The sequence below is a fragment of the Microcaecilia unicolor genome, chromosome 11 (genome assembly GCF_901765095.1).
Source record: "Microcaecilia unicolor chromosome 11, aMicUni1.1, whole genome shotgun sequence".
Taxonomy (NCBI): Eukaryota; Metazoa; Chordata; class Amphibia; order Gymnophiona; family Siphonopidae; genus Microcaecilia; species Microcaecilia unicolor.
Window position 1 is genome coordinate 201,967,514 of NC_044041.1, and position 12,677 is coordinate 201,980,190.

The following is a 12,677-nucleotide window of genomic DNA, read 5'->3' on the forward strand; positions in this document are numbered from 1 at the left end:
CTGTATTCCTAACCTCTTACCTTCTGAAGTATGCAAACAATGTCCCCTTTCTTTAGGGCCAGTTCATCTTGGAAAGCAGGTTCATAATCAAACATTACTTTGCAGTACTCTTTGCCTGAAAAGGAGGATGCAACAAGGTGTGTTCCTTTTGCAAATCTAAGTAGAAGCAATATTTCACAAACAGATTTCCTTATGGTTTTTTTTTTTAGACAGGGGAACTCCTGGGATGTCCATTTTCTCAACAGGTCAAGGGAGAAAGTGACAGCTTTGTCACTTCAATTCTGATCCTATTGAAGGGTCTCAGTCTTAAAAGACTGAGGTTATTTTCAACAGGTGAGTGGAAGACCCATGTATCACCATCCCTAGGTTCGGAGTGCATGTTACTCATCTAGAAACACTCACAGCAGGGGCGTAGCTAGGTGGGGCCACGGGGGCATGGGCCCCCATAGATTTAGTCGTGGCCCCCTCTACTTTTGACCCCCCCCCCCCCACCGCCTTGTGCAGGACATGCTGGACTTGAGGACTCACAGCACAGATCAGCGAACGCGCCGGAGACCGGCCCTGAAGAAAACTAAGGCTGGCGGGGGTTGGGGACCCCCGCTAGCAAAGGTATCTGACGGCGGGGGTCGAAAGTGGCAGTCGGAGGCCGGGGGAGGCGGGCTAAAATGTACCCCCCCCCCCCCCCACCTTGGGCTCTGGACCCCTCTCCCGCCGAGGTCTGGCTATGCCCCTGACTCACAGAAACAATAATCTGTCCTTCAACTCCCCTCTCTTATCACGGAGACTCTAGGAGAAAATGGACTGCTCACCATTACAATTCAGAACACACACCAGCAAGCCAGACAGACGCAGACAGACTGTGGGAGGGAGACAAGTACAGAGTTCATAGCGGACACACAGTCAGTTCAGAACTTTGGGCCGTGATAGACGTAAAAATGTTATAATGAAAGAAGAGAGATGATGTTCAGGATTCAGGACAGTTTACCTTTCTGATCGCTTGCACTCGGCTTCTCTTGAGACTCTGGCTGTGAAGGAAAAATAAATGAAAGCAACACAGTAAATAATGGCAAAGACCGAATGGCCCATCCAGTCTGCCCATTTGGGGAGCTAAGCATGCTAATTCCCTTCGTCTAAACCAACACCTCCTCCTTAATGTCATGTCCCCACTGGACCGCCTATCCTTACCCTCACTATGGTCTTCCAGCTCTGTCCCAAGAACGACTCTCACTGTCAGTTCTTCTACCCCATATTCCCACCAGCAGACCAGAGCAGTGTGAAACAGGTAATGCAACAATGTTTTCCAGAGGAGCCCTTAGGTTCAAGAGGCCTGAGGCAGCTGGGAATTGCAAGGCTCTACTTATTTAGTCCATCAACATGAAGGAACCATGGACTGTGGAAGCTCATGCCCCACAGCTGATAAGAAGCCCCCTTATTCAAATGTTTGTTAAATCCTGTCTTCTGACTAAAGGGACAGCACACCGCTCTGCCACCATAATGACCCTACAATGAAATGTCTCTGGGGGAGGGGGAGGAGTCAAGATGGCGCCGACACGCTGAGTTTTGTGAGACGCTCGAAGAGAACTTCTGCTGCTGTTTCTTCATTTTTCCTCTGAATAGAGATGCCACATTCAAAAAGAAAGGGGACCGTCAAAGCTTCGCTCTCCCAGACTCGCACGTCGTCCCCTGGGCAGCGAACAATCGATAGTTTCACAACTCGGCGCCCACCTCAACAAACCGGAGGAGGAGCTCCGCTAGACGCAGGTACAGGGAACCTGACGCCGTTGGAGTTTGAAATCTCGCTATCCCCTCCGGATTCTGGTAATCCGCCCTGCCCTGCCCGAACACGCGAGGGGAGTGCTGCACCACTTAACCCAGAAGTTAGGGAAGTTGTGGGTAGTAGAGAGGGCCCCCCCTCGGAGATGAAGACGGCAGTGGAAGGTGATTTAACATCGGCAACAGGTTTAGTCCCGCCCAGGGTAGTAACTCTTGACACTCTTTGGACTGCAATGGAAAAGATGCAAACTTTGATTATAAATTCAACGCAAGAAACTAAGAATCTCGTAACTACTATTGATCAACTTTCTAAATCAGTTGATAAACTGAAACAGGACTTTAAAGAACAGGAGAAGAAGTCTCAAGATGAGATTCAAAGGATTAAAGAAAATGTTACAGTTATAATGAAAGATAATACTAGTATTCGTCAGAAGATAGAACAAATGGAAAATTATAATAGAAGATTAAATATGCGAATCCTAAACTTTCCAAAGCCAATAGGAGTCTCGCCACTGGACATGTTTAAAAAATTTCTTGTTGAAAATTTAAAAATTCCCAATCAAAATATACCTCCAATAAATAAGATTTTTTTTCTTCCGGTAAAGAAAAGCCAAGAAGAGACTCCTGGACTTTTAGATCAAGAAAATTTTGGCGAATTGAAAGATATCTCACTTATTCTAGAGGACTCATTGACAGAGGTAACTAGCAGAGCTACTCTATTAATTTCATTTGTATTCGAACAAGACTTTAACTCTATATTAAGACTATACTTTAAAAATTCTCAACAGAAGTTCTGTGGTCAGAAATTGTGGATCTTTCCAGATGTTGCAAAGACAACACAGGAGAGAAGGAAACAATTTCTGGCATTGAGGGAAGAAACGAGATCATTGGGTGCAACTTTTTTGCTTGCATACCCATGTAAATGCATTGTGAAATATTTGGCTGTAAAATATGTATTTTTTGTACCGAATCAACTAAGAGAATTTATAGGCATGAAAAAGATTGTCAAGTCTTGATACCAGATTTAAAAGATTTAAAAGAAGGTGGAAGTTAGGGCATATGCCTTTTCATGTTTACTAGTATTCTTTTCTTTTTTAGATTCCCTGAATCTGTACTTTCTCCTCCTCCAGAATTTATATTGAGGTCTAAGATAGTGACATTGTGATTTAATTTTGAATTTCTTATATTTTGCTTTAAGTATTATTATACTGTATGTTCACAATGTACCTAATGTTACATGTAACAAGATATCTTCTTGTGAAATTTAAAATTGCATAAATAAAATAATAATAAAAAAAAATGTCTCTGGGAATTTCGGCTCCAAATTGAATTTGACAGCTTGTAATATCTCACTTTTGCAGCACGTCTGGACAATGCTCACATTGAAATATTGTGAAACTATTTTTAAGCACAGGAAAATTAAGTCAGCTGTGTGACACGGACACATGACATGAGGGTGCTTGAATGGCAACATGCTTATACAGGCGTATGTTGAAGTTCTGATAGTACCGTGTTTCCCCGAAAATAAGACACTGTCTTATATTAATTTTTGCCCCCCAAAAATGCGCTAGGTCTTATTTTCAGGGGCTGTCTTATTTTTCGGGAAAACATCGGGGTTGGATCGGGGTTGGCCCGCCCGCCCTCCATCGCTCCCGTAACTAACCTTAAACACCTCCTTTCACCTTCGCAGCAGCAGGGCAGGCCACTCCTTCCTTCTGTGTCCCGCCCTCGCCTGACATAACGTCCACGAGGGGAGGGCAGGGCACGGAAGGAAGAAGAGGTCTGCCTTGCTGCTGCTTGCTGCGAAGGTGAAAGGAGGCTTTTAAGGTTAGTTCCGGGAGCGATGGAGGGTGGGTGGAGGGGGAGCCCAGCGACCTCGGGTGGGGGGGGGGGCGGCCTTGTCCGGCTCTCGGCGGCCCTGCTTTCAAACAAAAATTTGCTAGGTCTTACTTTCGGGGGAGGCCTTATATCTACCAATTCAGGAAAACCTCTACTAGGTCTTATTTTGGGGGGAATGTCTTACTTTCGGGGAAACAGGGTATGCTCTATAGTTCCAAAATCACCATGCAACCCACCACATCAGCTGCACGGGAGGCCTGCGAGTTCACCAACAACAGTAGACGTTGTCTGCCCATCCGTCATGTGACAACAGTTGACGGCAGAAATGGAGGCTTGTTAGTCTAGGGACAGGATCCTGACCAGTGTGGGGCCCATGTACGAAAAACACAGGCATTCAGAAGTAGGGCCAGTGCTGGACAGGCCTATGTATTTATTTGTGTTCTGAATGTCTGTCCTGCTGACACAGACTGTACCTTTTCCATTTCCTTCATGATGAATATTGCATCCTCAAGTTTCGGTCTCTGTTTACCTGCCCTGTTGTTTTTGTCAAGGTTGGGCACCGCTTCTGGATGGGACATACAATTAAAGAAATATTTCATTTACATTTTTGTACATTAGTCACTCCTAAAATCTTCACAGCTCATTCAGACACAGCTAGAATTCAGTTTGAAGGTTATCCATATACACCAGTCACTGTTTGATCTGCTAGTGCAATACCCCATTCAGCAAATTCGCTTGTGTCCGAGTCCTTTTCTTAAACGTCTTCCCCACCTTGCATATTTTGTAATCATACCTCTCCTTCTCCCTTCTACCTATATAATATTTAGTGATGTAACCTAGGGGCCAGCTGGGTTTTCAGGATACCTGCAATGAATATGCATGAGAGATATTTGCATGCAATGGAGGAAGTGCATTATAATATATCTCAAGCATATTCGTGGTGGATATCCTGAAAACCCAACTGTCCAGGTGGTCCCTGAGAATTGGGCTCAAAACCACCGATATAAACCCCTTAGGTATCTATCTTTTTTTTTTTTTTTTTTGCGGTATATTAAATAAAGTTGAAATGTGAGAAATGTGTTCAGGTATAGTCTTCTGCATTCAGGGCTAGGCACCAACAGCAGGAGCCCTCAGACATGGTCAGTAACATTTCAGGGAACAGAGAAAAATATAGTGGAATTAGAAAATGTACCAAGGGTGGGGAAGATAGTCTCTATCCAAACAATGGGGGAGACGTATAATTTAATTAAGCAATGATATTTATTGCAAATGGTTGACTCAACACAGCCGTGTTTCAGTGCCGTAGCGCCTTCTTCAGGAGTCTAAAAAAACAAATATAATAACCATTTGTAATAAATATCATTGTTTAATTAAATTATACGTCTCCCCCATTGTTTGGATAGAGACTATCTTCCCACCCTTTCTCTGTTCCCTATTTGTCTCGTGGGGATTAAGTGCACCTCCACACTTTGTGTGGTGTTTCTCTGGCCAGTAACATTTCAGTTCAGACTCGGTCCTTTTCTATTCTGTTCTTAGTGCTCAAAGCAGCTTACAACATCTCCATACAGTATACAATTCCAAAAAATGCAACAATAAGATTTCACAAAGTACAATTATATAAAGTAATTCAAAAGTACCCTCCCCCCCCCCCCCCCGAAAAAAAACAAAAATTAAACAATCAAAATAATCAAAACAGTTTCCAATCCCTCTCTCTCTTGCAGAGGTTAGAAGTCCAGGTTGGAAACAAGGAACAGTGCAGGCAATCCATAAAACAAAAAGTCACCAACTGTACGTTACAGCCCTTAATAAAGCCTGCCTGATGTGAAGCTATCAAGCTACATTAAGTAGAAAAATAGGTCTACAAGAACTAGTTCTTCCCAAGGGCCGTCTTCCGCAACCTGGTACAATCAATGGTACTCAGCCATCTAGATTACTGCAATGCACTTCTACGCTGGCTGAAAAGAGCAAATAATCAAGAAACTTCACAGCTCAGAACACTGCAGCTAGACTCATATTCGGTAAAACAAATTATGAAAGTGCTAAACCCCTGCGAGAAAAGCTACACTGGCTCCCACTCAAAGAACGGATCACGTTCAAAATATGCACCCTAGTTCACAAAATCATCCACGGAGACGCCCCAGCATACATGTCAGACCTGATAGACCTACCACCCAGGAATGCTAAAACGTCATCCCGTACATTCCTGAATCTTCACTTCCCCAACTGTAAAGGTCTAAAATACAAACCAACGCATGCGTCAACCTTCTCCTACCTGAGCACACAATTCTGGAACGCGCTGCCGCGCAACTTAAAAGCAATCTATGAACTAACTAACTTCCGCAAACTACTGAAGACACATCTCTTCAACAAGGCACACCACAAAGAGTAACAAATATGAACTCCTAAACGTACATTGCCTTACACTTGCTTGTTAAACTACCATCATGTTCTTAGCTATTATGTTACTCTAGATCCTTCTGTAATACTAAATGTATATTTTCTTTCATCTTTCCGCTATTCCTGATGTATTGTAAGCCACATTGAGCCTGCAAAGAGGTGGGAAAATGTGGGATACAAATGCATTAAATAATAAATAAATAAATAAATCACGGTCTGGTTTCAAAAGGGGAATAACAGTAGCCCCTCATATAGTTTGTGGAACCCCCCCCCCCCCCCCCATTTGAAGGACCCATTACACACTGGCAATAGTACCAGTGACAATTGCAAATTCAAAATCTTAACAAAATTCTACGGGGAAGCCATCCGGACCTGGAGTTTTTAATGGGGCGGACGTCCTGATGGCAAATTGTACCTCTCCCACGTGTAGTGGTGCATTTAAAACATCTACATCGTGGTCTGATATTTTAATAGAGAATTAATACTGTAGATTAAATGACAGTGCCTGCAAACGTCTCTCTCTATTCTCTGCAGCCCTCTCCATCCCTCCCCCCCCCCAAATTCCTATACAAAATACTCATTTGGTAACTTTTTACCCAAAGGGAGGTCAGGCAGTTCTTCCACAAAGTTGGAGGGAAAAGCTCCAATGTGAACACCCTTCTTGCCCAACCACCAGCCATCTTCAATCTGCAGCAGAACACAAAACAGATCGCGAGATGTTATTTCAATAAAACAAGTTTTCCTTACAGGCTTTTTATTTATTTTATTTTTATTAATATTTATGCATAACAAAGAAAATATTTTGTCCATTAAATCAGATGATACATACGAGAAAAATAAAAAGAAAAGTAAGAAATAACTAAGAATCACCACACAAGCCCCCAATAAAGAAAAGGGAGATCCCAAAAAGGGGGAGCCAAAAAATATTACCATTTATACAAAGTAAAGAAAATAAAATGCAGAACAGAGTATATTACCTTGGTTCTAACCAAAGGTGCTTAAATCAGCCAGTGACTTGAACAAAAATATCATTATTCTTTTTTCAATACACAAATAATCTTTAATCGTTTTAGGTCTCAAAAAAATATAAGTTTGACATTACAAAGCTTATTAAAACTGTGGACTCTCTAACTATGCTCAAATGTCAGGGGCTTTGTTTCTCTAATTTTATAAACCCAGGATTGTTAAAGAACTTCAAAGAGAAGAAAATTATGTGAAATGGAGACCATCCTGCCAAATTGATTTGTTTTATTGATTGCCAAATTGAGTGGAGGAGTGGCCTAGTGGTTAGAGTGGTGGACTTTGGTCCTGGGGAACTGAGTTCAATTCCCACTTCAGGCACAGGCAGCTCCTTGTGACTCTGGGCAAGTCACTTAACCCTACATTGCCCCATGTAAGCTGCATTGAGCCTGCCATGAGTGGGAAAGCGCAGGGGACAAATGTAACAAAAATAAAATAGATACTATTGGAGATTCTACATGGAATGTTGCTACTATTGGAGATTCTACATGGAATGTTGCTATTCCACTAGCAACATTCCATGTAGAAGGCTGCGCAGGCTTCTGTTTCTGTGAGTCTGACGTCCTGCACGTACGTGCAGGACGTCAGACTCACAGAAGCAGAAGCCTGTGTGGCCACATTGGTGATCTGCGGGCAGACTTCTACATGGAATGTTGCTAGTGGAATAGCAAAATTCCATGTAGAATCTCAAATAGTAGCAACAGTGGAGGAGTGGCCTAGTGTTTAGGGTGGTGAACTTCGGTCCTGGGGAACTGAGGAGCTGAGTTCAATTCCCACTTCAGGCACAGGCAGCTCCTTGTCACTCTGGGCAAGTCACTTAACCCTCCATTGCCCCAGGTACAAATAAGGACCTGTATATAATATGTAATCCGCATTGAACCTGCTATGAGTGGGAAAGAGCGGGGTACAAATGTAAGGAAAAAAATAAAATAAATGCTGCCCAATCACAGTTACTGTTTCCAATATGGGCCATCTTTGAACCCAGAGTATGGAAATATTTGCCCTGGTACACTTGTTTTAATTGTCTGGGCCACCATCCTCCCTACCTCCCCTATTTTAAAGCAGGAAAGCTTCATTCTTTTTAATGCATGTACAGATTTCACTGGTTGCTCATGCCTTCCTTACCTCATGAAGCACCTCAACGATATCTCCAGCAGTCAGCTCCAGTTCGTCTGGTTTCCCCGGGCTGTAGGAATAACTTGCCTTACACCATCGCTGCTGTTTTTTCACTTTCTGAACTGAAAATGCAAGGGAAAAATTTCTAATGGAAGGATTTTTTCCAGGAACGTTTTGAAGATTGTCAAGGGCAGAAATTCTGCCTAAATATTTGATTAGCTCCAAAAAGCCAACCCACAGATCTGACTGAACAGCAGCGCTTGAAAGGAACATGGAACCATACAACCAAGGTCAGCTCATGTTCCAGTGTGGTTTGTTGCTGGTATGTCAATTATAAAGCCCAGAATGCAAAGGAATTCAAATTAAAAATCTAACAGACAAACTCCTAGAGACCAGGGCTCGAGTAGAATTGTAAAGAGGTGATCATGGCACGGACATAAGTGGTACATTGCTGTAAACCCGCCCCTGCTTGACACCAGGGTACATGTCCGGGTAAGGCTGAAGATGTTTGCTGGATGGGAAAGTTCAAGTTCAAATGTATTTGATATACCGCCCTTTAGTCGTTCCTTCAGGGTGGTTTGCATAAGAAATGGGAAATGGAATAATCCAGGAAATAGCACAACATAGGTAAGAGGTAGAGACGGGAAGAGAAGGTAAATGTTACAATTCAAGAGAAGAAAGGAGAAAGAGGTTGTGCTCTCCAATCTGAGGCTCCGGGAAGCTGTACTATACTAACATCTAGTTACTGCAGGGAGAGGAAAATAATTAAATTTTAAGGGACTTTTTGAAAACTGGTGGGAGGATAGATATGACGGAAGGGCATTCAAGGTAGGACCAACAACGTTGAACATGGAGTCTCTCTATGTATTATTATTATTATTTGTTACATTTGTATCCCACATTTTCCCACCTATTTGCAGGCTCAATGTGGTTTACATAGTACCGTAAAGGCGACCGCCAGTACCGGTATGAACAAATACAGAGTGATGTTTTAGTAAAGTTCATGTGTGACAGATACATTTGGGAATCGCAAGTTGGAAGAGTTAGGTTATGTCCAGTACGAGCTTTGGTTTCGTTGTGTTGCTGGGTTAAGGCATTTAAGTTGGATCGTTAGGGTATGCCTTTTTGAACAGGTTCGTTTTCAGTAATTTCCGGAAGTTTAGGTGGTCATATGTTGTTTTCACGGCGCTTGGTAATGCGTTCCATAGTTGTGTGCTTATATAGGAGAAGCTGGATGCATAGGTTGATTTGTATTTGAGGCCTTTGCAGCTTGGGTAGTGGAGATTTAGGAATGTTCGTGTTGATCTTGATGTGTTTCTGGTTGGTAGGTCTATGAGGTCTGTCATGTATCCCGGGGCTTCGCCGTAGATGATTTTATGAACCAGGGTGCAGATTTTGACCGCAATACGTTCTTTGATTGGAAGCCAGTGCAGTTTTTCTCATAGGGGTTTGGCGCTTTCAAATCTCGTTTTTCCAAATATGAGCCTTGCTGCTGTGTTTTGAGCAGTTTGGAGTTTCTTTATGATTTGTTCTTTGCATCCCGCATAGATTCCATTGCAGTAGTCTAGACGTCAAAAGAGAATTGTCAAGAGATTCAGTCGTAAGGAATGGAGGATTCAAGTACTCAAATAAGGGATTAAATAATGAGAGAAAAGGAGGTTGTCCAGAACGGTGAATTTTATACACTAATGTTTACAATCTTATACATAATATGGGATTTAACTGGCAACCAGTGCTCTGCTTTCAACAGTGGAGTGACAAGGTCTAATTTCTTTCAGCAAATAATAAGTTTCTTAGCGATGTTTTGTATATATTGCAGACAAGGGATTAGAAAGAAATAGTGTGTGGCTAATAAAGACCCTGAACTTTGAAATTGTAAACAAAGCTTAGAAAGCAAAATCATCAAATTACAGGACAGTTTACAATGATGAATACTGTAAACCATTCTGGAAATACCGTGTTTCCCCGAAAATAAGACATTGTCTTATATTAATTTTTGCCCCCAAAAATGCGCTAGGTCTTATTTTCAGGGGCTGTCTTATTTTTCGGGAAAACATCGGGGTTGGATCGGGGTTGGCCCGCCCGCCCTCCATCGCTCCTGGAACTAACCTTAAACACCTCCTTTCACCTTCGCAGCAAGCAGCAGCAGGGCAGGCCACTCCTTCCTTCCGTGTCCCGCCCTCGCCTGACGTAACGTCCGCGAGGGGAGGGCAGGGCACGGAAGGAAGGAGAGGTCTGCCCTGCTGCTGCTTGCTGCAAAGGTGAAAGGAGGCTTTTAAGGTTAGTTCCGGGAGCGATGGAGGGTGGGTGGAGGGGGGGGGGGGGGCCCGGGGGCGGCCTTGTCCGGCTCTCAGCGGCCCTCCTTTCAAACAAAAATTTGCTAGGTCTTACTTTCGGGGGAGGCCTTATATCTACCAATTCAGGAAAACCTCTACTAGGTCTTATTTTGGGGGGATGTCTTACTTTCAGGGAAACAGGGTATGTCAGCAGGGCCAGCATAAGGGGGGAGGGTGAAAACAGGCTATTTGCCCTGGGGTCCCATGTTAAAGGGGCCCCCAAGTCTGCCCAGAACTGAAGGTAGCACAGCCTGCTGGCAGGATGTGGAGCTACCTTACAATTTTTTGACCCGGGCCCCATCACGTCTAACAATGGGCCCAGGTTTCCGGAGCAAGAACTGGACTCAAAAGATAACTCGCGATCAGTAGGGAAGGGTCCTGATTGGGTTTTTATGACAACCAAATCAGGGCCTTATTTTAAGACTTCAATGGGAACTGTATGTACTGAAACACTTGTGACAAATTTATTAAACGAACTTCATTCAGCACTCAATACCAATTTCATCCTTATTTCTCTTGACTTATCCTTAGCCTTCGATTTGGTAGACAATTCTCTCCTGCTAGATCAGCTCTCTGAGATTGCTCTTGGTTGCACAGTTCTTAAATAGTTTGCGTCTTTTCTGTCTGTCCACTGCTTCTCCCTCCTCCACATCCCTATCATGTCCTATCTCATGAAGCATGCCCCAGTTTTAAATGTTGTCCCCTCTGCTATTTAAGTCCCCTTACCACTGTTATTCAAGACTTACATAGGAACGTAAGTATTGCCATACTGGGACAGACCAAAGGTCCATCAAGCCCAGCATCCTGTTTCCAACAGTGGCCAATCCAAGTTACAAGTACCTGGCAAGATCCCAAAACAGTACAATACATTTTATGCTGCTTATCCTAGAAATAAGCAGTGGACTTTCCCCAAGTCCATCTTAATAATGGCTTATGGACTTTTCTTTTAGAAAGCTATCCGAATCTTTTTTTAAACTCCGCTAAGCTACCTGATTTTACTATACTCTCTGATAACGAATTCCAGAGTTTAATTGCATGTCGAGTGAAGAAATGTTTTCTCTGATTTGTTTTAAATTTACTACTTTGTAGCTTCATTGCATGCACCCTGGTCCTAGTATTTTTGGAAAAGTAAACAAGTGATTCATGTCTACCCGTTCCACTCCACTCATTATTTTATAGACCTCTATCATATCTCCCCTCAGCCGTATTTTGTCCAAGCTGAAGAGCCCCAGCCGCTTTAGCCTTTCTTCATAGGGAAGTCATCCCATCCCCTTTATCATTTTCGTCGCCCTTCTCTGCACCTTTTCTAATTCCACTATATCTTTTTTGAGATACGGCAACCAGAATTGAACACAATAGTCGAAGTGTGGTCGCACCATGGAGCGATACAAAGGCATTATAACATCCTCATTTTTGTTTTCCATTCCTTTCCTAATAATACCTAACATTCTATTTGCTTTCTTAGCTGCCACCGCACACTGATGACAACTAGATCCCTTTCCTGGTCGGTGACTCCTAATGTGGAATCTTCCATTACGTAGCTATAATTCGGGTTCCTCTTTCCCACATGCACCACTTTGCAACTTGCTCACATTAAACGTCATCTGCCATTTAGATGCCCAGTCTCATAAGGTCCTCTCGTAATATTTCACAATCCTCTTGTGATTCCTTCACCTCACTTGGGAATCAAGGTGCTAATTTATGTCAATGACATTCCTCTTTATTACCCAACTTCCACCGTATGCCCAGACATTGCCCCTCTGCAATGGTGTCTCCATTCAGTATCCACCTGGTTTTCTAGACACAAGCTTGTGCTCAGTGCTAACAAAACAATGGCATGCTGGATCTCTGGACATCTTCCTTACCCCAAGGAACCTTTGTGTTTATTGAACACGTCTACTTTGCCCACAGATCATTTTTGTTACCTAAGTATTATCCTTGACTCTGGTCTGACATTCCGTCAACAAATATCCTCTGTTCTACAGATTTTTGCCCTTCATCGAATTCGTTCGCTAAGGAACATACTTGACTTTTCTGCTTTTGTAACGTCCTGCGTTGACCACTGCAACTCAGTATAAGCTGATGTTCCTAAATTCCAACTCAAATGCTTCAGAACACAGCAGCCTGCCTTCTATTTTATTTATTTCTTACGTTTGTATCCCACATTTTCCCACCTATTTGCAGGCTCAATGTGGC

At 43.0% G+C, this 12,677-nt stretch overlaps 1 protein-coding gene across 1 annotated transcript in view; it reads right to left on the reverse strand.

Moving 5' to 3' along the window:
• The window catches only part of SH3D21 (SH3 domain containing 21), an 81,384-nt gene that overhangs the window by 38,337 nt on the left and 30,370 nt on the right, over nucleotides 1-12,677 (reverse strand). Inside the window, 5 exon segments of the mRNA XM_030218095.1 lie at nucleotides 21-115; nucleotides 986-1,025; nucleotides 4,086-4,177; nucleotides 6,606-6,696; nucleotides 8,155-8,267. Of these exon segments, the coding sequence (XP_030073955.1) occupies nucleotides 21-115; nucleotides 986-1,025; nucleotides 4,086-4,177; nucleotides 6,606-6,696; nucleotides 8,155-8,267 (431 nt within the window).